This window comes from Macrobrachium nipponense, chromosome 2, assembly GCF_015104395.2.
Source record: "Macrobrachium nipponense isolate FS-2020 chromosome 2, ASM1510439v2, whole genome shotgun sequence".
NCBI classification, from domain to species: Eukaryota; Metazoa; Arthropoda; class Malacostraca; order Decapoda; family Palaemonidae; genus Macrobrachium; species Macrobrachium nipponense.
The window spans coordinates 112,672,924-112,698,358 of NC_087201.1; the positions used below are offsets into that span (position 1 = coordinate 112,672,924).

Consider the following 25,435-nt stretch of genomic DNA (forward strand, 5'->3'; position numbering starts at 1 on the left):
GCTAACACATGACTAATCCTAATATGGCCGCCACCATCACACGGTCACATTTTTATTTTTACCGCCTAGTAACACAATAATCCTTAAAATTTCATAACATTAGCTATGTATACAGATCACTGATATAACAACCAATCACTTCAATCCTGGTCATGGCACCAATTTATTCCAACTAAATCAGAATAAGTAGAGCATTCAAATCATATGACATTGTAAAGACAAAATGAACTGAAATGTAACCAAAATGTACTACCTAACATAACCCAAGTTTTTTATGCTACAGCACCCAGGTTACTTCACTCATTATATTCTAAATAACACTTAAAAATTGCACTGCGTTGTGTATATTAATAAATAAAAAGGAGGATCAAACTGAAAGTTAATTCAAATTGTGGGCTCATTATTCTTTGCCTGAATTGACTTTGAGATCAACTTAAAGCAAAATTTCTACTTCATAACCCTCATCTGAAGGACACCACAAGAAATTCTCCTTACACATAGATATGCATATCTTCTAAAGGAATTTCCCTAAATGAACTTTTAGATACTTTTATGGTACCATTAACCAGTTAATGGCACCTCTGTTTAGGTATGTATTGGCAACGATAACCGGAAATTTGTGCATTATGGCAGCAAAAATCGCTAGGACTTATGGCGCTAGAGAAGCGCCATAAAACCAGATCGCCAATAAGTAGACTGCCTTGTGTACTCAAGTTGAATTGGAGACACCGACCTCTCCCACTCCCAGAAATCCACACGGGATACGTCCATCTTAGCTGGAATCCTTAACTATGACTGCCTCACGTGCAGTTCCTAACTAAAAAAGGCTCAGCTAGTTATCAAACCTACATAAATGATGATCAATCATTTTTACTCTAGCACTATCAACATGTATATTTACAATTAAATACATGAACAACAAACAAAATGGATCTCACAACTAAATACAAACACAGCAAAACATAATATCCTACTATCACACAATATGCATTTCAACTATAAGTAAAGAAGGAAAACAGAAAACTACACCACAACTTACAATAAAATACAATCTCTCTTGTCAAAGTTTTGACACCTCACCTGCAATATCAATGTGGCCTTTTTTTTGTGTGAATCTTAACTCCTTGGCTACATGACAAGCAGTCAAAGAGTTATCTCCGGTAATCATAACAGCCTGAAAAAAAAGACATCCTTTATTAATTCTCATAATATGTTATTACTACTGACAAGTGACATATGACACTTATCATAAATCAATATCAGTTACAATAAAACTACATTAAATTAAACTGGAACGGATAAAACTCTCTCATCTTACAAATTTACTCTTATTTGATACATCTGACAATAATCTAGAATAGTAAAAAAATACAAAATACATCATCATTCTCAGTAACCTTTAATCTTCAAAGGCATGCTGTACTTTGAGCTGTACATCATATATATATACAGTGACCCCCCATATTGCATCTCCAGATTTGCAGACTTTCAAATTTGGTCTATTCGTGGTATTTTTCTGATAAATGTTCAAAAATTCCTTTTTTTGGTATGCATCCCCGTGAATATAGGGGACCACTGTGTGTGTGTGATATATATGTGTGTATGTATGTATATGTATATATATATATATATATATATATATATATATATATATATATATATATATATATATATATATATATATATATATATGAATAAACTTGATCACGAAGTATATAAAACGTGATGCTTATGTATAAATAAAGTTTTTTGCCACGAAGGAAAAAAATGAAAAAGCGAGATAGCCGAGTACTTTCGGTCTTATTCGGACCCTTTACTGAGTAAAGGGTCCGAATAGGACCGAAAGTACTCAGCTATCTCGCTTTTTCATTTTTTTCCTTCGTGGCAAAAAAAAACCTTTATTTATATAAATATATATATATCTATATATATATATATATATATATATATATATATATATATATATATATATATACAGTGGTCCCCCCATATTCGTGGGGATGTGTACCAGACCCCCCCCCGCGAATAGTTAAAATCCGCGAATGTTTGGAACCCTCTAAAAATGCTCATAAACTCCTATCCTAAACATGCAAATACCAAAGTATCCCTTAAAGACCAAATCCTTTATCAAAATATACATAAAATATCCTACTATGGTTCATATTAATCTTTGAAATATTATTAATTAATATTTTAAAGTAAATCTCTTACATTTTATGTTTATACATTAAATACATAACTATGTACGTACTGAATGACTTAGTTACGTATGTGAAAATAATTCAGTCCCCCATAAGTATTCAGTCATGCATGTTTTCTTTTCATACTGTTACTATTTGAGACATCCATTTTCTTTTTACAAGGGAACAATGGAAATGTGAAATTACAAATACCAAATGTCTACTTAAAGTATTATCCTACATCAAATATACCATTGAATTGGTATTATTAATATCATTTTAAAGTAATCTTAAACATTTTACCATTAGAAATATATAAACAGCCAATAGCAGAGAGAGAGAGAGAGAGAGAGAGAGAGAGAGAGAGAGAGAGAGAGAGAGAGAGAGAAGAGAGAGAAATGTTATGTTACTGTTTAATCTCATTAAACGTAATATATTGTAAACTAGTACTGTATATTATTTTACCATAAAATGTAGTAATGTCCTTAAAGATATACTACTTATACATACACTTCCAGCTCAAACAGAGGGCGAGAGTTACCACTAGCGCATGCTAGTATCTCGTGTGGAGAGAGAGAGAGAGAGGGTTGTCCTTATTTAAAAGAGTGAAGTGGATAGATTATTGTACTTCTTTAAAATACTATCACATATGAATTTTGAATATAGTTTATATTACTATTATTATTATTATGCAAAATATTAATAAACATACACATGTACCATAGAAATTCTCTCATCTCAGTAAAAGAGAGAGAGAGAGAGAGAGAGACTTTACATTATCCTGATATATGGCAACAGAGTTGTTGGACCCCAGCCAACTCGGCTTGCTACTGGAGTTCAAAGAGAGAGATCCGGGGTAAAGAGCATTTTCTTTCATTCTTCTTACGTAATTCTTTTTATTTATAAACTAAAATCTTGCTAATTCACTTTAGTATTTTCTTTAATGAATTTATATTATTGATGTTTACATTAATATTGATATTTGAAAATTAGTAAATCATCATCCAAAAAACATACATCGCTTTAAGAGAGAGAGAGAGAGAGAGAGAGAGAGAGAGAGAGAGAGAGAGAGAGAGAGAGAGAGAGAGAGAGAGAGAGAGAGAGATTATCGTAGTATTTGTAAAATACTTTCACATATGATTTTTGTAATTACAGTTTTTTTTATTATTATTATTATTATTTGAAAATATTAATAAACATATTACGCATATGTGTATCATAAAAATCTCTCATCTCAGTAAAAGAGAGAGAGAGAGAGAGAGAGAGAGAGAGAGAGAGAGAGAGAGAGAGAGAGAGAGAGAGAGGTGGAAATTTCATGCCCACGTGATGGCAGCCACAAATCAGCTCCTTCCCCTCCGGTCACTTAACTTGATACGTATATCTGAGTTTTAGTACCTTGAGTTAGAGAAAGAATCTGACTGGGATTTCCTTCGTTCTTCCATAATTTTGTATATTTATAAGCTAAAATCTTACTAATTCACAATGGTATTTTCTTTAATGAATTGATATTATTGCTGTATTAAATTAATATTAATATTTGAAATAGTAAATCATTTATTTATCATACAAAAAAAACATACATCTTTGTAGTAGAGAGAGAGAGAATTATTATTTTTATTATGTGATATCATTTAAACTTATTAAACTTACTAATACAGTATTAATCAAAATTAATATTTGAAAAATTAGTAAATCATTTTTTGTATCATAAAAATGTATTTAGTCATGAAAAATAAACATCAAAATACACCAATTAGCGATTATTTTAGTCGGAAAATTCCACGAATGGGCGAGAGTCCCGTCCGCGAATAATTTCTAGATAAGATTCCAAAGAAAAATCCACGAAAGTGTGAGTCCGCGAATCCGGAGAACGTGAATACGGGGGGAACACTGTATATATATATATATTATATACGGCAGTGCCCGCCTTACGACGTCTCAGCTTATGATGTTCCGAGGTTAAGGCGCTTTTCAATTATATTCATCAGAAATTATTTCAGGGTTACGACGCCTACAACACTGATCTGGCAGATGAAATATGACACCAAAAATGCAAAATAATCAATATTTGAAGGTTTTTTTATGCAAAATGCAATATGATTGCAGTTTACATAGTTTTCAATGCACCCAAAGCATTATAGTAAGGCTTTCTTAGGATTTTTTGACAATGTTTTCGCTTACGATGATTTTCGGGTTACAACACGTTTCAAGAACGGAACCCCCGTCGAACCCACGGGGGACTGCCTGTATGTATGTATGTATGTATGTATGTATGTATGATATATATATATATATATATATATATATATATATATATATATATATATATAGATATATACACAGTGGGCCCCCGTATTCGCGGACTCTCACATTCCCTGATTTCTCTCAGGAACGTTTCCCCGCATTATTGCGGAAAATTAGCGCATTCGCTGCATTTTTCTATGAGAAATATCCACAAATTCCTGGTTTTTTTTTATCAATTTCATCATAAAATGCACTTTTTGTGATAAAACTATTAAAAAAAAATAAGTCATGAACATTTTTAGTGTTTTTCTTGAGTTTTAACTAACAAAATAGGCTGTTTTTAGCGTTTTTATAGGGGTTCCAAACATTCGCGGGGTTCTAACTATTCACAGGGGGTCTGGTACGCATCCCCCGTGAATATGGGGGGACCACTGTGTATATATATATATATATATATTTGTATATAAATATATATATATATATATATATCCGAAGGAAGTAGTAGGGAAAGGCATCCTCATCTTTCAACAGTTTATTAATGCCGACGTTTCGCGACGATTCCAGGTCGCATTTTCAAGGCTAAAAATATATATAAGTTTACGAACATTAATAATTGATCTAATTTAATTTATATTAAACAAAAATGTCATGGCAACAGCTCTCAATACAGTAAAAAGTTAAAAGGTAAAAGTTAAAAGTTAAAAGTTAAAAGTTAAAAGTTAAAAGTTAAAAGTTAAAATTGAACAGCACCTTCAAAGTCAGACATATTAAAAGTACAGGACTTCACTAAAATTTCAGAAACACCTACCTATACAAAAGAAAGAGTAAAACTGAAACAATATAGGTAAAAATACAGTGAGGCAGACCAGCTGCCCAAACTAGGCTATGAACAATTTTACAGAGGACGTTTGGGTATTTAACGACGGTACAGTCTTTTTAATAATGATAGATTCTAAAATTGTCAGGTTGTTGTTGTTCCGCAGTTGGCCCAAGATAGAACAAAATCCCTTGCTGTCAATATATGTTTTACATGTTTTGAGTGATTCCGTCTATTGGATTGTTCTGGATTTGATAACCTACTACCTGTTCTATGGCTTATGCCCCCTGTGGGAATCAATTCGAACCTTCAACAGCCTCCTCGTGCATCCCACGTATGTCCCGTGATCACATCTCGGGCAAGTATATTTGATATACGACGCTGGACGAAAGCAGAGGACTGAGTCGGTCTTTGACTCTAAACAGCGATCCAATGGTTAAGGGATTTTGGGATAATTTTCAAGTCCACAGCCGGAAACATCTTTGAATAGTGGATGTGCATGTTCTCCTAAAGGTATCATCATGCAAGAAAGGGAAACTTGCAAACATCTTTAGTCTCGATACAGTAGATACCGGTGTTGAATGCGCCATTTCTCTGTCAGCAGTTTGTTTAGAGATCTGAAAAAAAAAGTCGTGAAGGAAAACAATTATTATTAAAATATTTCACCAGAAAGGATATTTTGTCGTGAAAGCTTATCCAGTGTGATGAGTGAGTATAAGCTCTATGGAGGAGGGTTAAAATAGAGTTCCGTTTAAAATTAAAGAAACACGAACTATAAAAATTCATTCCCAAACCAGTAAATGTGTTTTTTCTATATCACACCTGTGTAAAAGCCTGAGTCATCTCTGGAAACAATAAGATCAAGGAAGGGAAGCCTGTTATTTACCTCTTTCTCCATAGTAAACCTTATGTTTGGATGTTGTCGGTTGACGAACTCCAGAAAGGACTCTGCAAGGCATTCATACCGAAACAAGGCGAACGTGTCATCAACGAATCTCCGATAAAATAGGGAAGGAACCTAATTGGGACATTCATCCATTAATGTCCCATTAGGTTCCTTCCCCTATTTATCGGAGATTCGTTGACGACACGTTCGCCTTGTTGTTTCGGTATGAATGCCTTGCAGAGTCCTTTCTGGAGTTCGTCAACGACAACATCCAAACATAAGGTTTACTATGGAGAAAGAGGTAAATAACAGGCTTCCCTTCCTTGATCTTATTGTTTCCAGAGATGACTCAGGCTTTTACAGGTCGTGTATAGAAAAAACACATTTCTGGTTGGGAATGAATTTTTATAGTTCGTGTTTCTTTAATTTTAAACGGAACTCTATTTTAACCCTCCTCCATAGAGCTTATACTCACTCATCAAACTGGATAAGCTTTCACGACGAAATATCCTTTCTGGTGAAATATTTTAATAATAATTGTTTTCCTTCACGACTTTTTTTCAGATCTCTAAACAAACTGCTGACAGAGAAAATGGCGCATTCAACACCGGTTATCTACTGTATCGAGACTAAAGATGTTGGCAAGTTTCCCTTTCTTGCATGATGATACCTTTAGGAGAACATGCACATCCACTATTCAAAAGATGTTTCCGGCTGTTGGACTTGAAAATTATCCCCAAAAATCCCTTAACCATTGGATCGCTGTTTAGAGTCAAAGACCGACTCAGTCCTCTGCTTTCGTCCAGCGTCGTATATAAATATACTTGCCCGAGATGTGATCACGGGACATACGTGGGATGCACGAGGAGGCTGTTGAAGGTTCGAATTGATTCCCACAGGGGCATAAGCCATAGAACAGGTAGTAGGTTATCAAATCCAGAACAATCCAATATACGGAATCACTCAAAAACATGTAAAACATATATTGACAGCAAGGATTTTTCTATCTTGGGGCCAACTGCGGAACAACAACAACCTGACAATTTTAGAATCTATCATTATTAAAAAGACTGTACCGTCGTTAAATACCCAAACGTCCTCTGTAAATTGTTCATAGCCTAGTTTGGGCAGCTGGTCTGCCTCACTGTATTTTTACCTATATTGTTTCAGTTTTACTCTTTCTTTTGTATAGGTAGGTGTTTCTGAAATTTTAGTGAAGTCCTGTACTTTTAATATGTCTGACTTTGAAGGTGCTGTTCAATTTTAACTTTTAACTTTTAACTTTAACTTTTAACTTTAACTTTTAACTTTTACCTTTTAACTTTTTACTGTATTGAGAGCTGTTGCCATGACATTTTTAATATAAATTAAATTAGATCAATTATTAATGTTCGTAAAACTTATATATATTTTTAGCCTTGAAAATGCGACCTGGAATTCGTCGCGAAACGTCGGCATTAATAAACTGTTGAAAGATGAGGATGTCTTTCCCTACTACTTCCTTCGGAATATATCTTCTTTGAGCTCCAGCTCCGGCCCTTATGTGTATATATATATATATATATAAATATATATATATATATATATATATATATATATATATATATTATATATATCTATATATATATATATATATATATATATATATATATATATATATATATATATATATATATATATATATATATATACATATATATATATATATATATACATACATACACACATATTATATATATATATATATATATATATATATATATATATATATATATATATATATATATATATATATATATATATATATATACACACATATTTATATATATATATATATATATATATATATATATATATATATATATATTATATATATATATATATATATAATTTGCTCTACCTCGGAATTAATATACAGTGGTACCTCAGAATAAGAAAGGCTCAACTTACAAAAAACTCGAGGTACGAAAGCAAATACGAAAATTTTTGCGGTTCTACATACGAAAATTGTTCAAGCTATGAAAAGTTGTTGCTGTAAAGTCCGAGATTCACCTGGACCACCGATAACAATTTTAAAACTCGCGTGCCGCCAACTGAGTAGACTCGCCACCATCCTCCCGCTCTCCCATTGGTTCCTGATGCTATTCACTGCCATAAGATCCTTCTCTCCTATTGGTCAGCATCTCTCCCATGATCCCATCATGCATCTGCATAATGGTGTGCTTTTTCGGCCACTTTGCGGCATCACCGGTATTGTAAGCACGCGGGATTCGTTCATTCTATATGTAAATTCGTTAGTGATTTCGTTGTAGTACTACTTTATCGTGTTGTGTGAGAACTTTACTTCATACGTATACATACTACATAACTTAATTACGTACAGTATATACGGAGTCATGGGTCCCAAGAAAGTTGAAGTAGGAAAGAAGAGGATGCTTTCTTTGGAGACGAAGATGGAGATTATTAAAAAATATGAAGCTGGTGTGCGATTGAGTGTGATCGCCAAGGAATATGGCCGAAATCCATCAACAATAGGCACCATCCTTAAGCAGAAGGATGTCATCAAAGCAGCTACACCTTCCAAGGGCGTGACTATTTTGTCCAGCAAGAGGAGCCACGTGCATGATGAATGGAAAGGCTGCTTCTTGTCTGGATAAAAGACAAAGATATCGCTGGCGATACGATAACCGAGATGGCGATTTGATTGCCCAGGCCAAAGACGATGGAGGAGAAGGGACATCGACGCCAACCCCAGACTTTAAGGTTTCTCATGGGTGGTTTGAAAAATTCCGTAAATGGACTGGCATCCATTCGGTGGTGCGGCATGGGGAGGTGGCCAGCTAGGACATGAAAGCGGCCAAAGCCTTTATTAAGACGTTCGACGAGATGACTCTCAAAGATGGCTCCAGTTCTCAGCAAGTCTTCAACTGTGATGAGACTGGCATTTTTAGGAAAAAAATGCCTCGTCGGACGTACATCATGCAGGAAGAGAAGAAGCTACCCAGGCATAAGCCTATGAAAGACAGGCTTACGCTCGCACTTTGTTCGAATGTCAGTGGGGATTGCAAGGTGAAGCCCCTACTGGTCTATCATTCGGAGACTCCTCGAGCCTTCTAGGCCCACAAAGTGCTTAAGGAGAAGCTTCCAGTGATGTGGAGGGCTAATGCGAAAGCCTGGGTAACAAGATTTTTGTTCACGGAGTGGGTAAATCTGTGTTTCTGTTCAACAGTGAAGAAATTCTTGGAAGTGAACCGCCTCCCTCTGAAATGTCTGCTGTTGTTGGACAATGCAACTTGCTCACCCTCCTGGCCTCGAGGAAGATATCCTAGTGGAGTATTCGTTTATCAAGGTTCTTTATCTTCCGCCTAACACCGCCCCTCTCCTCCAGCCCATGGACCAGCAAGTGACATCGAACTTCACGAAGCTGTATACGAACCATCTTTTCAAGAGATGTTACGACATCACCAATACCACAAACCTCACCTTGCTTGAATTTTGGTAAGAGCATTTCGATATCGTAATATGCATCCGACTCATCGACCAAGCTTGACAGGAAGTTTCGAGGTGAACCTTGAATTCCTCGTGGAGGAAACTCTGGCCTGATGCCATATCCGCCCGAGACTTCGAGGGATTCGAAGTGGGCAAAGCTGGTGCTGCAGATTCAGGAACAGTTAACGATCCTGAAACTGTTTCGCATCCAGATCTTGACGAAATCATTGCACTTGGCAAGTCCATGGGGCTGATTGTCGACGATGACGACATCAATGACATAAAAAGTGTCGAAAATCATCATAACCTCAAAATTTTTGTTGTAATCTAACCAAAAACTTATTTTTATTAATATACTGTACTAAACTATAAAGGATTCTTATCATAGTATGCGTTTTTTAAAAGCGTCGTTAACTCAGAGCATCGGAAGCGTCAGCGTCGTAACCTCGGAACAAGCATCATAACCCAGGGCGGATTTTTCAATGAATATTTAAGAAAAAGCGTCATAACCTCGGAACGTTGTAAGCCGGAGCCGTCGTAACACCCGGGGGACTGCCTGTATTAATACACAAAAAGAAATATACATTCATAATAATCATTATTTAACATTGTCTTTATAGAAATACGAAAGAAAACTTGAATGCCCGTATCTCAAAACTATACTTATTGACCTTCAAAATCTATTCTCATCTTCTCACTTTTAGTTTAAAAGCATAACATTGGAATTGCTTTATAACTCAAAAAGACATTATAGAACAATCAAATGGAGCCCTTTTTCCAATTTTGTTTCGTCTTTTTTTATAAATTTTTTTTCTCCTGATTTATAGGGTTTATTTTTTTTACCATATTGAAAAAATTATATATAACAAAAAAAATGACTTTTAGAAAAAAAACTCCTCATTCGATTGGAGTTCTACATCAAGTCTATATATGGTAGTAATCCTAGGTCTTAATATTAAATATCAAGGGAGGAGATAGAATTTGAAAAATGGTTATTTTGGGATAAAATCGCCCTGGCGTCACAAAACTGAAGGTCAGAGGCGAAAATCATATGCGGTTTGGAGATGTCCCAAGTCACCTTATTAAGTAGTATGAATATCAAAGTCCTGTCCTTAAAAAATGGCATTAGCCGGACGACCCCTTTAATACTTGCTTTTAACCTGAAAAACTTACTGCATGAGAAACTTTTGAAGTATTTCCTTTATGACTTCTTTTGATCTCTTTTTTAACGGGCATGATATTATTATAAATCCAGCGAAGGTCAGGTCACATTCCAATTTTTCACGTGATGTTTCACCGAACCTGAAAAATAAAATGTTCTTAATAATGGAAATTTAAACTGTATGTGGATCATAGGATGTTAACAGAGCCAGAGAGGAAATACAGACAACAATAATATCAACATGGACAATTTAGTAAGTTAACAGTGAAAATGGCTATGAACAAGTTACCTCTGAATAAAACCAACTGAGCTGCCAGGGTAACTGGATAGTATCAAATGCATTCTGTGATAGGGAACTTGGGCATAGGATTTCTGAAGCAAAGAAATTATTTAACACATTGACTGCCATGAGTTCCTTATATGGTACACAGGGTACTGTCTTAATGAGCGGCATTATATATGTAGTACATTTACTTAGAATTATATATATTTTTAAGTACCCTAAATTAAAATATAAAGTCCTTATTTCCATTACAACAATACTTTAGTATATGTAAAACAAATAAATTAATGTGAAGCATTACCTAAATACTTATTTATTACTGTAAATAATACTTATATGACGGCTAAACCAGAAAAAAAACATTCATATACGATCAGGAAAATTTCTCATTTTCATTTTGTATCATATTGATAAGGAATCAAAAGAAAAAAAAAATACTGTAAAAAATTTTTCACTTCTGAAATGTATACAAATTTCCTTTTCTTTGTAAAAAAATTTGCAAGTTTTATGTTGTATGACTAAGAAAATCAGGTAGCACTTAAGAGTACTTAAACAAAAACAATACATTTTCTGTTCTGCTTCTACATTGGAAAAAATGAAAATAAATATCCTGAAATTTCCTTTTCTTCAAAAGAATGTTTCAAGTGGAAACAATGGAGACAAATGAAAGGTTGATCAATACAATTCTCACAATATGTGCTCACTCTTGTTTTTAATTGAGCTGGAACACTTCTCTCATTCAGTGAAGGCATCTCATAACAGGAATGAAAGCGCTTTCTTGCTTTGGCATTGTGCCAGAAAGTTCGATCAGAGTTTTTTTCTGAATGTCTTGTACCTGGCTTGGCTTTACAATATACATATACAGCGGACTCACATTCGCGGATTTCTCTCTGGAACATTTCCCCACATTATTCGTGGCAAATTCGCGTATATCGCGGTATTTCTAGAGAAATATCCATAAATTCCAGTTTTTTTTGTTTTTTTTTTTTTTTTATCAATTTTGTCATAAACGCACTTTTTGTGATAAAACTATTAAAAAAGTCAGGTATGAAAATTTGTATGTAGTGGGTTTTTTCTTGAGTTTTATCTAACAAAACAGGATGTCTAAAGCATTTTTGTAGGGGTTCCAACTATTCGGGGGGGGGGGGGGGGGGGGGGGGGGGGGTGGGGGGTGGGGGGGGGGGGTTGTCTGGTACTCATCCCCAGCGAATATGGGGTGGCCACTGTATAAAATATATACAGTGGTACCTCGAGATACGAAAGGCTCAACTCATGAAAAACTCGAGATACAAAAGCAAATACGAAGATTTTTGCGGCTCTACATACAAAAATTGTTCAAGCTACGAAAGGTTGTTGCTGTAAAGTCCGCGATTCGCCTGGACCACCGATAACAATTTTATAACTCGCGCGCCGCCAACTGAGTAGACTCGCCACCATCCTCCCGCTCTCCCATTGGTTCCTGATGCTAGTCACTGCCATAAAATCCTTCTCTCCTATTGGTCAGCATCTCTTCCATGATCCCATTATGCATCTACGTAGCGGCGTGCTTTTTCGGCTATTTCGTGGCATCATCGGTATCGTAAGCATGCAGAATTTGTTCGTTCTATACGACTTCGTTTATTAACATACAATCGTTAGTGATTTTGTTGTAGCACTACTTTATCGTGTTGTGTGAGAACTTTACTTCATACGTATACATACTACATAACTTAACCTTCTTACGCCTAAGCCCTAAAAACCAAAACGTCTCCCGTATGCCGAGGCGGGTTTAGAGTGAGCGCGGAAGCGGAAAAAAGAATTTTTTCAAAAAATCACAGTGCGCTTAGTTTTCAAGATTAAGAGTTCATTTTTGGCTCCTTTTTTTGTCATTGGCTGAAGTTTAGTATGCAACCATCAGAAATGAAAAAAAATATCATTATCGTATATAAATAATGCAATATATGGTAGCAAAAAAAAAAAAAAATTCATACACAATTGTATTCAAATCAAGCTGTGCAAAAAAGGGTTAAAGCTAACGAGTTACTTTTTGTTGTTGTTGTATTGTACATTAAATTGAAATCATTTTGATATATAACACATCGTAAAATGATCAAAGCAACACAGAAAAAATATTATCACAAAATGATGCATGAATTCGTAACGAGCGGACGTAAAATTTTTTTTTTTTTTTTTCAAAAATTCACCATAAATCTAAATATTGTTCCAGAGACTTCCAATTTATTTCAAAATGAAGACAAATGTTTGAATATTACGATACTGTAAGAGTTTTAGCTTAGAATTGCAGTTTTCAACCATTTCGGACGAGTTAAAGTTGACCGAATATTGAAATTTTTATATATATATTTTTTTTATATGCAAATACTGCAAAAATGAGAAAAGCTACAACCTTCAAATATATTTTTTTATTCTTCATGAATTTGCGCAGATTTTCATATATGAAACTCTATAAATGCTAATATGAAAAAGAGCAAATATTTAGGAGAATGCGACGTATATTTCGGAGATTTGCGGCTGCGAATCAGCGCTCGAAGGGAAAAAGTTTTTTTTTAAAATTCACCATAAATCCAAATATTGTGCTAGACACTTCAAATTTGTTTCAAAATTAAGATAAATGACTGTATATTACTAGATTGTAAGAGTTTTAGCTTACAATTGCGTTTTTCGACTATTTTGGTAGAGTCAAAGTTGACCGAACGTGGTTTTTTTTTATTTATCGTGATTTATATGCAAATGTTTCAAAAAAGAGAAAAGCGACAACCTTCAATCATTTTTAGTTGTATTCTACATAAAATTGCCAACACACCTTTCAATATATAAAACTTTATGTAACGGCTAATTTTAAATGGTGCAAACATTTCGACAATCACACAAAAAAATTCCTGATTTTTTTCGGAAGAGTTACCGAGCAGACGTGAGGAAAAATTTGTTTTTTTCATAAATTCACCATAAATCGAAAAATTGTGCTAGAGACTTCCAATTTGTTGCAAAATGAAGGTAAATGATTGAATATTACTAGAATATAAGAGTTTTAGCTTACAATTGCATTTTTCGACCATTTCCGTAGAGTCTAAGTTGACCGAAGGTTGAAATATTTGCACTTATCGTTATTTATATGAAAATATTTCAAAACTGATAAAAGCTACAACCATGGGTTGTTTTTAGTTGTATTGTGCATGAAATTGCGCACATTTCCACATATAAAACTTTATGTAACGGCAAATTTAAAATGGTGCAAACATTAGGACAATCGCACAAAAAAAATTTATCGGAAGAGTTACCGCGCGGACGTAAGGAAAAAAGTTTTTTTAATAAATTCACCATAAATCGAAATATTGTGCTAGAGACGTCCAATTTGTTGCAAAATGGAGGCAAATGATTGAATATTACTAGAATATAAGAGTTTTAGTTTACAATTGCGTTTTTCGACCATTTCGGTAGAGTCAAAGTTGACCGAAAGTTGAAATTTTGGCACTTATCGTTATTTATATGAAAATATTTCAAAACTGGTAAAAGCTACAATCATGAGTATTTTTTGTTGTATTCTGCATGAAATTGCACACATTTTCATATATAATACTCCATGTAACGGATAATTTAAAATGGTGCAAAAATTATGTCAAATTGACGAAATAATTTTTGAGATGTGTCACTGATACTTTTTAGTGCGATAAGAAAGAAATTCCTGCTTGCACGCCTGCGTAACGATTGTAAACAAAACAACACCTTGATCCGGGAACTCCCAGCATCCCCCAAGGCGCGTGATTCAAAAGTTTTCGGTTGGTAGGCCTATAAGTATTTTTCTGCGAATTTAAAAAAAAAAAAAACTTTTTTGAGTCGACGTACAATAAGTCCAATCGGCATACGGGAGACAATTTGCCTCGATGTTTAATACGTCCGATTGGCATACGAGGGTTAATTACGTACAGTATATACATAGTTATGGGTCCCAAGAAAGTTGAAGTAGGAAAGAAGAGGATGCTTTTTTTGGAGACGAAGATGGAGGTCATTAAAAAATATGAAGCTGGTATGCGATTGTGTGTGATCGCCAAGGAATACGGCCGAAATCCGTCAACAATAGGCACCATCCTTAAGCAGAAGGATGTCATCAAAGCAGCTACACCTTCCAAGGGCATGACTATTTTGTCCAGCAAGAGGAGCCACGTGCACGATGAAATGGAAAGGCTTCTTCTTGCCTGGATAAAAGACAAAGAAATCGATGGCAATACGATAACCGAGACGGAGGAGAAGGGACATCGACGCCAACCCCAAACTTTAAGGTTTCTCATGGGTGGTTCGAAAAATTCCGTAAATGGACTGGCATCCATTCGGTGGTGCGGCATGGGGAGGCGGCCAGCTAGGACATGAAAGCGGCCAAAGCCTTTATTAAGACGTTCGACGAGATGACTCTCAAAGAAGGCTACAGTTCTCAGCAAGTCTTCAACTGTGATGAGACTGGCATTTTTTGGAAAAAAGTGCCTTGTCAGACGTACATCATGCAGGAAGAGAAGAAGCTACCCAGGCATAAGCCAATGAAAGACAGGCTTACGCTCGCACTTTGTTCGAACACCAGTAGGGATTGCAAGGTGAAGCCCCTACTTGTCTATCATTTGGTGACTCCTCGAGCCTTCAAAGCCCACAAAGTGCTTAAGGAGAAGCTTCCAGTGATGTGGAGGGGTAATGCGAAAGCCTGGGTAACGAGACTTGTTTTTTTTTGCACGGAGTGGGTAAATCTGTTTCGTCTCCCGACAGTGAAGAAATTCTTGGAAGAGAAACGCCTCCCTCTGAAATGTCTGCTGTTGTTGGACAATGCCCCTTGCTCACCCTCCTGGCCTCGAGGAAGATATCTTAGCAGAGTATTCGTTTATCAAGGTTCTTTATCTTCCGCCTAACACAACCCCTCTCCTCCAGCCCATGGACTAGCAAGTGATATCGAACTTCAAGAAGCTGTATACGAAACATATTTTCAAGAGATGTTTCGACATCACCGATACCACAAACCTCACCTTGCGTGAATTTTTGAAGGAGCATTTCGACATCGTCATATGCATCCGACTCATCGATCAAGCTTGGCAGGAGGTTTCGAGGCGAACCTTGAATTCCTCGTGGAGGAAACTCTGGCCTGATGCCGTATCCGCCCGAGACTTCGAGGTATTCGACGTGGGAGAAGCTGGTGCTGCAGATTCACGAACAGTTGATGATCCTGAAACTGTTTCGCAACCAGATCTTGACGAGATCGTTGCACTCGGCAAGTCCATGGGGCTGGTCGTCGACGAGGACGACATCAATGACCTTCTCAAGGAGCACCAAGAGGAGCTTACGAGTGATGACCTGAAGGAGTTGGAGGACATGCAACATAGCGTGGTTCAAGAAGAGTTCTCTAGCAGCGGCGAGGAGGAGGACGACGACTCTATGACAACGGCAGAAATTAAGGATGCTCTAGCTGCTTTTCATAAGGTGCAATCATTCGTTCAGGAGAATTTTTTATTTACTAAAATCTTGACATTAATATTACTGAAAACAACATTTATGTTAAAAAGCTTTAAAATTCTAGCAATATCTGAAAACCTTTCATTATAGGGTAATTTTAGAATGTTATGCTTACTAAATTCAAGTTTGTCATTAGTTGAATAAAATGTTTTTCTAGCTCTTTTCCACACCACGTCTACAAAAGTCCTTGGGTATTTAAGTTTCAATGCAATATCATAAATAGTGTTAATTTCAGCGTCAATAAACTGCGGGCTACAGACACGTAAAGCCCTTAGTAACATCCCAGAAAAAACAGAGAATTTAACATTTTGATGGTTATTGGAGTAGTAATGAACAAAAGAGGCAATGTTAGTTGATTTTCGAAAGACTGAAAAGGTGAAATTTCTATCACTTCTATGGACAGTTACATCAAGAAAATTCAAATTACAACTTCTTTCTTCCTCTACAGTAAATTTTATAGAAGGGACTAAATTTTTGAGATTATTAAGGAATTCCTGGAGATTTTTGTGAACTGGCCAAATACAGAAGATATCATCCACATATCTAAACCATATAACTTTTTAGGACAAAATTCTTGGTAAGAGTTTTGTTTCAAAAAATTCCATGTAAATATTGCTAAGGACAGTACTATCTTTGATACATAAACTTATGAGACTAATGAGGATTGCTAAACTTAAGGGAATGTCATGACGTTCTAATTCATCCTCCAAATATTCAAGTAAGTCATCTACAGGCCCTTTTGTAAATAAAGAGACATCATCAAAACTAACCATATTAAAATCAAAATTCAAATTTAAACTATTCAATTTGTTTATAAAATCAATATTGTTCTTAACATTCGTGTTAAAATGTTTCCTACCAAAGGAGAAAGAATTTTTACAAGCCATTTAGATAAATTATACGTAACTGAGCCCACTGAACTAATGATTGGTCTGATAGGGTTATTGATTTTATGTGTCTTGACTAAACCATACATATAAGGTAGGGAGGCGCATTGCGGTGTAAACTGTTTAATTAAATGGTCCAAGCCCTTCAAAATGGATTTAATTTGTTTATTAAAACGGGAGTTCACTGTCTGTGTAGGGTCAGACCTCAGTTTCGTATAAGTATCAGTATCATTTAGCAATGTCATTATTTTACTTATATAGTCACTTTTATTCATTATTATCACTGCATTAGATTTATCTGCTTTAGTCACTTTCACTGTTTCGTCTTCTTTAATTTTCTTAAAAGCTGGAGAAATCTCACGGGTACATTAGTGGGAGAAGGTTTACGCATAGCACCATACACAATACCTTTACAAATATTGATATCATCAGAGCATTGGTTTTGATTAAATTTTTCTAAATAATAAAATGATTTTGAGATGTCGACACAGTCCAGGTTACCATTATACTATACACCAAAGCTTAACCCATATCCCAAAGCCACTGTCGTAGCACTATCCACTGGTTTGTCTGATAAATTAATCATGAAGTCCACATTGGCATGCTTAGTCCAGTCGCTTTCAGCAATAAGATTCTTCAGCTTGACTTGAAGCTTCCTTTCAAGATGGTTGCAGCACTTTCTTAATTTTCCGTAGCAGTAATCCAGCATCCGATTCTTCCAATCGACAGGATCCGTCTGATTAAAGCCATACCGTCTGCTTCTAAGTGTACGAAACACATCATCTACTTCCACTTTTGTGATGTCGATGTGTTTCTGAAGTATGATGCGTTGAAACTCATCGAAAGGTTGCTCTGCTAGACGAAGAATTCTCACTGATAAAATCAACTTGGGCATCACTTGCTCGTTCATACACTTCCGTAGAAAGTTAAGTCGGAGTTTCAGTTTGTGAGCGATGATAAAAGCATTACAGAAGGATGTCACAAATAGAACAAGGCTCGGAAAATTCAAAGAAAAGGCATAGAAGTTGTGTATGGTTTCCATTATGCTTAAAAAATCACAGTAGATGCACGTGCCTTCATAAATAAGCGAATCCCACAGGAAAATGATAGTCAGAAATCCAAGTGCTTTCGTCTTTACTAAGACATTGTCAAGGAGCTAATGAAATACAATTGGAGAGAAAGGTCTCAGGTACACAACAAGATCAAGAATACCAGATGGTTAATTGTCAAAAGGGTAAAAATTAAAAGAGATAATCAAGGATTATCGGATATCACACGGTCACAAACCTAAAAAGATTTGACCCTAACCGAAATTACAAAGTATCTTTACAGTCCAAAACATGTAAAAACTGAATGCTATATTAATTTTGTGCTTATATTTATCTACAACTTTTTTCATTATGAAAGCATCAAGTTTAAAAAAACCAAGACTTAAATTTAGAACATTTCTATTATTTGACTTGATGAAACAAGATTCAATGATATTCCTTTTGACTGTGTCATTACATGGGATTAAGGCTCTTGCTTGACTTCTTTTATACAGGATATTATACTTAAATGTATAATATACTGTATAAAAGAAAACTGGTCTACGTCCATCCGATTGTAGACCGAGCGCCATAGGCTACATAGGTAACTATGCCAGTAGACTGTAGTGTAGTGGGCAAGCACAAAACGTGTTGTTAACATAATAAAACATTGAAAAGCATGTCTAATTATTACAGTGAATTAATAAACTATTACAATTAAACCCAATTTATATTTTTTATCAAGAATTTATGAAAAATTGCCTACATTAAGTCAGCAGGATGTGGCATGAAAGGATGTACCATAGAGCAGCCCTGGTGCTTCTTAATTTCAATAATTACTATACCATTACGTTACGTACCAGCATCTCTTGAGTTTAATACAGGCTAACCTCTTTACGGGGACGCTTACAAACTAAGCATACAGATTGCGTTCATTACCGCGCACACGTTACATATGTAAACTGGTGTCATTACCAAATCTCCTATGTAAACATTGACGTATTTTTATGGTAGACATAAAAGAATAGTCATAATTTCTGTAACTACTACGTATACCATAACGGCTTCTCCGATTTAAACTAAGGCTAACCTCTTCTTCACCAGCAAGCTTAACAAAGCTTAAAGATTGCCTTTGCTACCACCCAACCACACACATTACATGGTTTCACTACCAAACCACACACATTACATGGTTTCACTACCAAATCTCACGTAAACATTGACGTATTTTTACAGTAGACATAAAAGAAGAGTCATAATTTCTGTAACTACTAAGTATACCATAGCGGCTTCTCTGAATTTTAAACTAAGGCTAACCTCTTCTTTACCAGCAAAGCTTAATAAAGCTTAAAGATTGCGTTGCTACCAAAATACACATGTTACGTATGTAACAGTGTTTTCACTACCAAATCTCACACATAAAAACATTGACTTATATATTACAGTAGACATAAAAGAATCTCTTAATTTCTATAACTACTACGTATACCATAGCGACTTCTCTGATTTCAGCTAAGGCTAACCTCTTCTTTACCAGCAAGCTTAATAAAGCTTAAAGATTGCGTTGCTACCGAACCGCACGTTACGTAGGTAGCAGTGGTTTCACTACCAAATCTCGCACATAAACATTGACGTATTTTTACAGTAGACATAAAAGAATCAATTTGATTTCTATAATTACTGTATACCATAGCTGCTTCTGAGTTTAGCTAAGGCTAACCTCTTCTTTACTAGCAAGCTTAAAAAGCTTAGACTGCTTTGCTACCGAACCGCACATGTTACGCATGTAACAGTGTTTTCACTACCAAATCTCACACGTAAACATTGACGTATTACAGTAGGCATAAAAGAATTGTCTTAATTACTATGCATATATATACTATAGTGGCTTCTCTGATTTAAGCTATGGTTAACATCTTATTTACCGGCACGCTTAACAAAGCTCAAAGATTCCATTCGCTATCAAACTGCCCATGTAACCTACGTACGTAACATTGCCTTCACTCCAAACCTAACACTTAAATATGTATTGCATCTGCTACTGAAATGCATGCCTCATGTGTGAGCATCGTCTTATAGAGGAGAGGATAGATGAAACTTAAGGTTTATTTTGGAGTTGGGAATGGGGGAAACATTTTGAAGAAGGAAAACGTGAGATGCCATGCAAAAACACTTTTTCCGTCTCTTTTCGCCTTGGGTGAAGTGGCTGTCTTGGAACCCATCATGAATAAAAAGGTAACTGCGTATACAGTAAATACCGCCGAAAACGCAAACGAAATGCACACAAGGTGTGCGAGACACATATTTGACTGTTTGTTAACAGTAGCTGTAGACTTTAAACTATGCTAAGAGTGGCGTCACCATTGTTACCAACAAGTTTTGCTAAATTATGCAAGTCGGTCCAGGTCAGATGTACGCTAAATAGCAAGAATATATGCCAAATGTGGTGCAATTTTATGCCAGAATTATGCTATTAATCTATCATTATCTCATTTTTCTAATACATTTGAACTAAAACAATGATGTAATGGAAATTTAAAACATTTATATATTGGGTGGGTGAAATGTTACAAATAACGAATTGCAGTAGTATAACAATTTATTTGATGATCTTTACATGTTAGCAAACTCGAAATAAAGCACCATTTTTCTTTAACAGATCACTTATGCAATTACTAGTATACAATTTGAAAAAATGTGTGAAGATCACTTCGGAAGTTATTCAACATTTTGATATCTCTACTAATATATTAAAACTAAAAAAGGAAAACAAATAAGTCTCTACTCATGAAGAAAAACCAATTTTAATTATTACTGCATCATTTTCTTATATTGGTATCATATTTTTATCCTTCTTATATAAAAAATATTGCCTCTTTATCTAATAATTGTACTGATTTCATGTATTAAAATTAAAGTAAAAGACAAAAAAAAAATCAAGATTTTATTTATCCTAAGCTTTGATAACAAAATAATACTTAAATGATGTTTATTAGAGAACAGTGATAAAAGACCTTCCTTTTTTGGGGGGTTGGGGGATGGAATCAAATATCATTTATAAAAAACTTAAGTAAACAACAACAAAAAAGGTGATGTAAAAGCGTTTGTAAAAGCGTGCGCTATTCCCATATGGGACCCGACCTTGAGGACCTGAGCATCAGAGTCAAAAGTCCTCCTTTAAAGTAATCTAGGCTGCTCATAAAGGTTCTACAGTAGTCCACCCGTATTTGTGGGGGATGTGTACCAGACACCCCCCGTGAATGTTTAGAATCCATGAATAGTTGGAACCCCCATAAATTTTTATACCTGGTTTTTATAACAATTTTATCACAAAAGTGTATTTTATGATGAAATTGATAAAAAAAACAGGAATTTCTGGATATTTTTCATATAAAAATACTGTGAATACGTGAATTTCCTGTGAATAATGGGTAGATAGGGTCCAGAGAGAAATCCGCAAATTGGGAGACCGCGAATATGGGGTCCACTGTATACCTAATTAAGTAAAGAAAGAAAGATACTTACTTCTGCATGAGATAATTTTCCAAGCTCCTTTCTGCCAAGAGCCAAAACACGAGCCCCACGTCGAGACAACTCTAAGTATATACTGTCGTAGTTCGGTGGAAGAGTTGAAAACTAAGGGGAATAAAAATTAGTTTCTATATTAATGCAATGTTAGCCTCAATGATGAAATGAATGACCACTTAACCTAACCTCTTAACATCATCAATGTTACGTTGGTGCTTCATCCACTACCATTTACACTCATTAACACTGATGATAACAATATCACATACAAAGCAGAAAATTTCCTCTTTTGTTTCAACAATTTCTCTTACCGTATATGCCAACATATAAGGTGACCACCAATTTTTCATGTAAAATTGTAGGTTGAAAGGTATGTTTACCATATAAAAGGACCCCCAATTTATTAAATTACATAAATCAATCAGCTGATGTAAGTTAGTACATAAATGATGAAAGTAATAATCATTGGAATTATCATACCAAAAATGTGTAAAATTGGTATCTTCAAACCGTTAAAAAATAAATACTTTTGTATTCCCTAGGGAAAAATATATGGTAAACATTATGACAAATACTCAACGTCAGTGACATCACTGTCAGTGGAGTACTTATATCCTTTGGAAGTAGACTTACTCTCTCTCTCCCCACAACCCAAAATTACGGGGATTTTAGGGAGAATTATGGATTAAGCCATTGTAAACCTGTACTGACATAAACAACAGAATTGAGAAACAGCTGATTGCTGACGCAATTTGCCGTAACTGTCAAGCGTTTACATTCAAGTTATCATGTTGTTAAACGTTGACAATTCTCAACAGAGGCTTTCAAAAGTAAAAAAAAAAAAAATACATTTTTACTCATTCTTCATGTAATGAACATCTGAATAAAGATTCCAAGTACTAAACTGACGCTGCAGGTTTATAGCCGAGGCTAAATAAAATGAATAATGGACCAGGTGAAAGTAATGTCTGGAACTGGCGAAATAACACTTAATGCTTATACAATCAGTATTATGCACATTTTAAACCCAACTTTGTTAAATTACAAGAAAAAGTATCTCTGAATTACATCTCTTCTACCAGTTAATGGCAAAAAAGATATTGATAGTACTCAATCAGCTAGATTTTGAGAATGTAAACAATATCAAATGCAAATGGCATATGAAGACATTGTGTATCTGGAATACATTAACTTTTGCAAATGATCATATCCTCCAGAAAATATTTAGGCTTATAGAGCTTTTCGGTTTTTAGAATTACAGAGAGATCGTACACGTACCAAAATGAGAGCTCGCTTATCCTAATGTCTAATTATGGTTATTATCCACACTATTACAGTTGCTTTGTTGACAGTATCAACAGTTGTGTCACTAGTGATTCACTTAAGGTTTTTACTATTATTACAGATGTTTTGTTTGTGTCAATAGTTGTGACGGTAGTTAACTATTGATACAACTAATGACACTTCAGGGGTTAGCCAATCATTGAAAATCTCAGAAGGATGTAAGGTTTACTTTTTATACTCGGCGTGTAAGACTACTCCTAATTTTGGGGGAGATTTTTTTAAGGTTAACAGGTTGTCTTATATGCTGGCATATACAGTAGATATGAATAAAAAAAAACTCTACTCTCTATATCCTTGCCAACTTGTCTTACCATTATTCAATTGTATGTCATGTAACCTAAGACACTTAACATACCCTGTACTCTGGGTAACTGTAGTTTTATCACCAATTTTTCTTTCATACCTAAATAAATGGTTTAACATTATGTACTACTATACTAAAGTGTAAGAAGACACATACATAGTCTTCAAAATGCTGTAAGTGTATAGTACTATATTTAAATACTGTACATATATGGCAAAATCCCTTAAAGAACAAAATCACACACAATTTTTACTCAAGATGAACTTTGCACCTAAATACTCTCAGAAACAGAAATAAAATTGTCAAATACCATTGGCCTTAATGTCTCTGGTGCTCCTTTAACAGTGGCTAAATATAATACATCAGCTGAACCAGACTGGGTGTAACCTGTTATTACAGACATTCTTTTCAGCTGCGATGAGAAATGAAAACGATGAAAAATTTTCATGCCTGGAGCCTTGCCTTTCCTTGGAACAACTGCCTCACCTAAAAGAAATAAAAATATAAAGTACATATACTGTATTGACAACATTCCATAATATAAAAGCTATTGGTTTCTAGTGGCACCTCAAATTAGCAGATTTTAATGGACACTACAAACTAATAAAAATGAAAAAAATATTTTGTACTTGCTGGAGAAATCCAGTTAGTGCGATAGGCTTAATGGACAGCAGACCAAGGCTTTATTTTTTGCACCTGTGAGGGTGGAGGGGTGAATGAATGAACGCACGCACTACGTTGACTGATGCTTTCCTGGCTGTGCCTGTGAGGGTGGATAGTAAACAAACACACAAAACCAATGCATTCCCTTTTGTGCATCATGTTAGGAAACAATACATACTTACTGTAGGTCCAAACACTCTCTCTCTCTCTCTCTCTCTCTCTCTCTCTCTCTCTCTCTCTCTCTCTCTCTCTCTCTCTCTCTCTCTCTCTCTCTCCTACATTATTTTTACTGACAGTACTGTACTTGCAATATATATGTGTTAATGTAGTGTTACATACAATATATGGTTTAATGTATGTTACATATCTTTCAGTGTGGCATGCACGTGTACTGGGTACAAGCAGTCCCCAAGTTACGGATGTCTCGACTCACAACATTTCAACTTTATGGGCTTGGCTCACGGCACCATTAACCTGATTTTTTGGCGCCATAAGCAGTTTTACGGTGCAGGTTTATGGGGACATTACCAGGTTTATGGTGCTTTCAGCACCATAAGCACTATTTATTCCTATTATAATTAGATGTTCCGGTTCATGGCTATTTTCAGCTTACGGCATGCTGTCGGGAATGGAATGCCCCTGTAAACTAGGGACTGCCTGTATGTATAATTACATGTACAGGCGGCCCACGGTTAACCGCGCAATCGCTTAGCGGCAAATCGGTTTTACGGCTGTCATCAATAATATTCATTAAAAAAATAAGGCATTTTAAGGTATTTTTATGGCACAATTTTTGGTCAACAGCGCCGCTAGCGCCATTATATCTAACGAGTTCATACATTTGTAGAAATGCCGTTCAGATCATAAAGGTTATGCAAATGACATTAAAAATTTTATGGAGTTTTTACATAGGTATTAGGGTAAAATATATGCCGAAAATATCGAGTTAAGTAAGAGTAAATTTAGCTATGGATGTGTCGATTTATAAATGCTAATGCTTTTATGTTTAAAATATGTATGAAAATGTAGTATGTATGGGGTATTTTTACTTCTGCACAGAAATATGATACAAAGGCAGCTTTTGAAACTGCCCTTCACGTTATCAAATACGATGTTTTTTCATGTTCATTCTT

General features: G+C 35.1%; 2 protein-coding genes across 2 annotated transcripts in view; one reads left to right on the top strand and one right to left on the bottom strand.

Moving 5' to 3' along the window:
• LOC135221581 (endoplasmic reticulum transmembrane helix translocase-like) overlaps window positions 1-325 on the top strand; it is a 44,219-nt gene extending 43,894 nt beyond the window's left edge. Inside the window, exon 6 of the mRNA XM_064259271.1 lies at window positions 284-325. Within this exon, the coding sequence (XP_064115341.1) occupies window positions 284-325 (42 nt within the window). The remainder of the gene's footprint in view (window positions 1-283) is intronic.
• The window catches only part of LOC135221276 (endoplasmic reticulum transmembrane helix translocase-like), a 354,729-nt gene that overhangs the window by 148,291 nt on the left and 181,003 nt on the right, over window positions 1-25,435 (bottom strand). The window contains exons 12-17 of the mRNA XM_064259089.1: window positions 23,950-24,125; window positions 21,962-22,099; window positions 11,068-11,150; window positions 10,790-10,918; window positions 1,319-1,352; window positions 1,081-1,098 (exon numbers count right to left, since the gene is read on the bottom strand). Coding sequence (XP_064115159.1) covers window positions 1,081-1,098; window positions 1,319-1,352; window positions 10,790-10,918; window positions 11,068-11,150; window positions 21,962-22,099; window positions 23,950-24,125 — 578 coding nt within the window. The remainder of the gene's footprint in view (window positions 1-1,080; window positions 1,099-1,318; window positions 1,353-10,789; window positions 10,919-11,067; window positions 11,151-21,961; window positions 22,100-23,949; window positions 24,126-25,435) is intronic.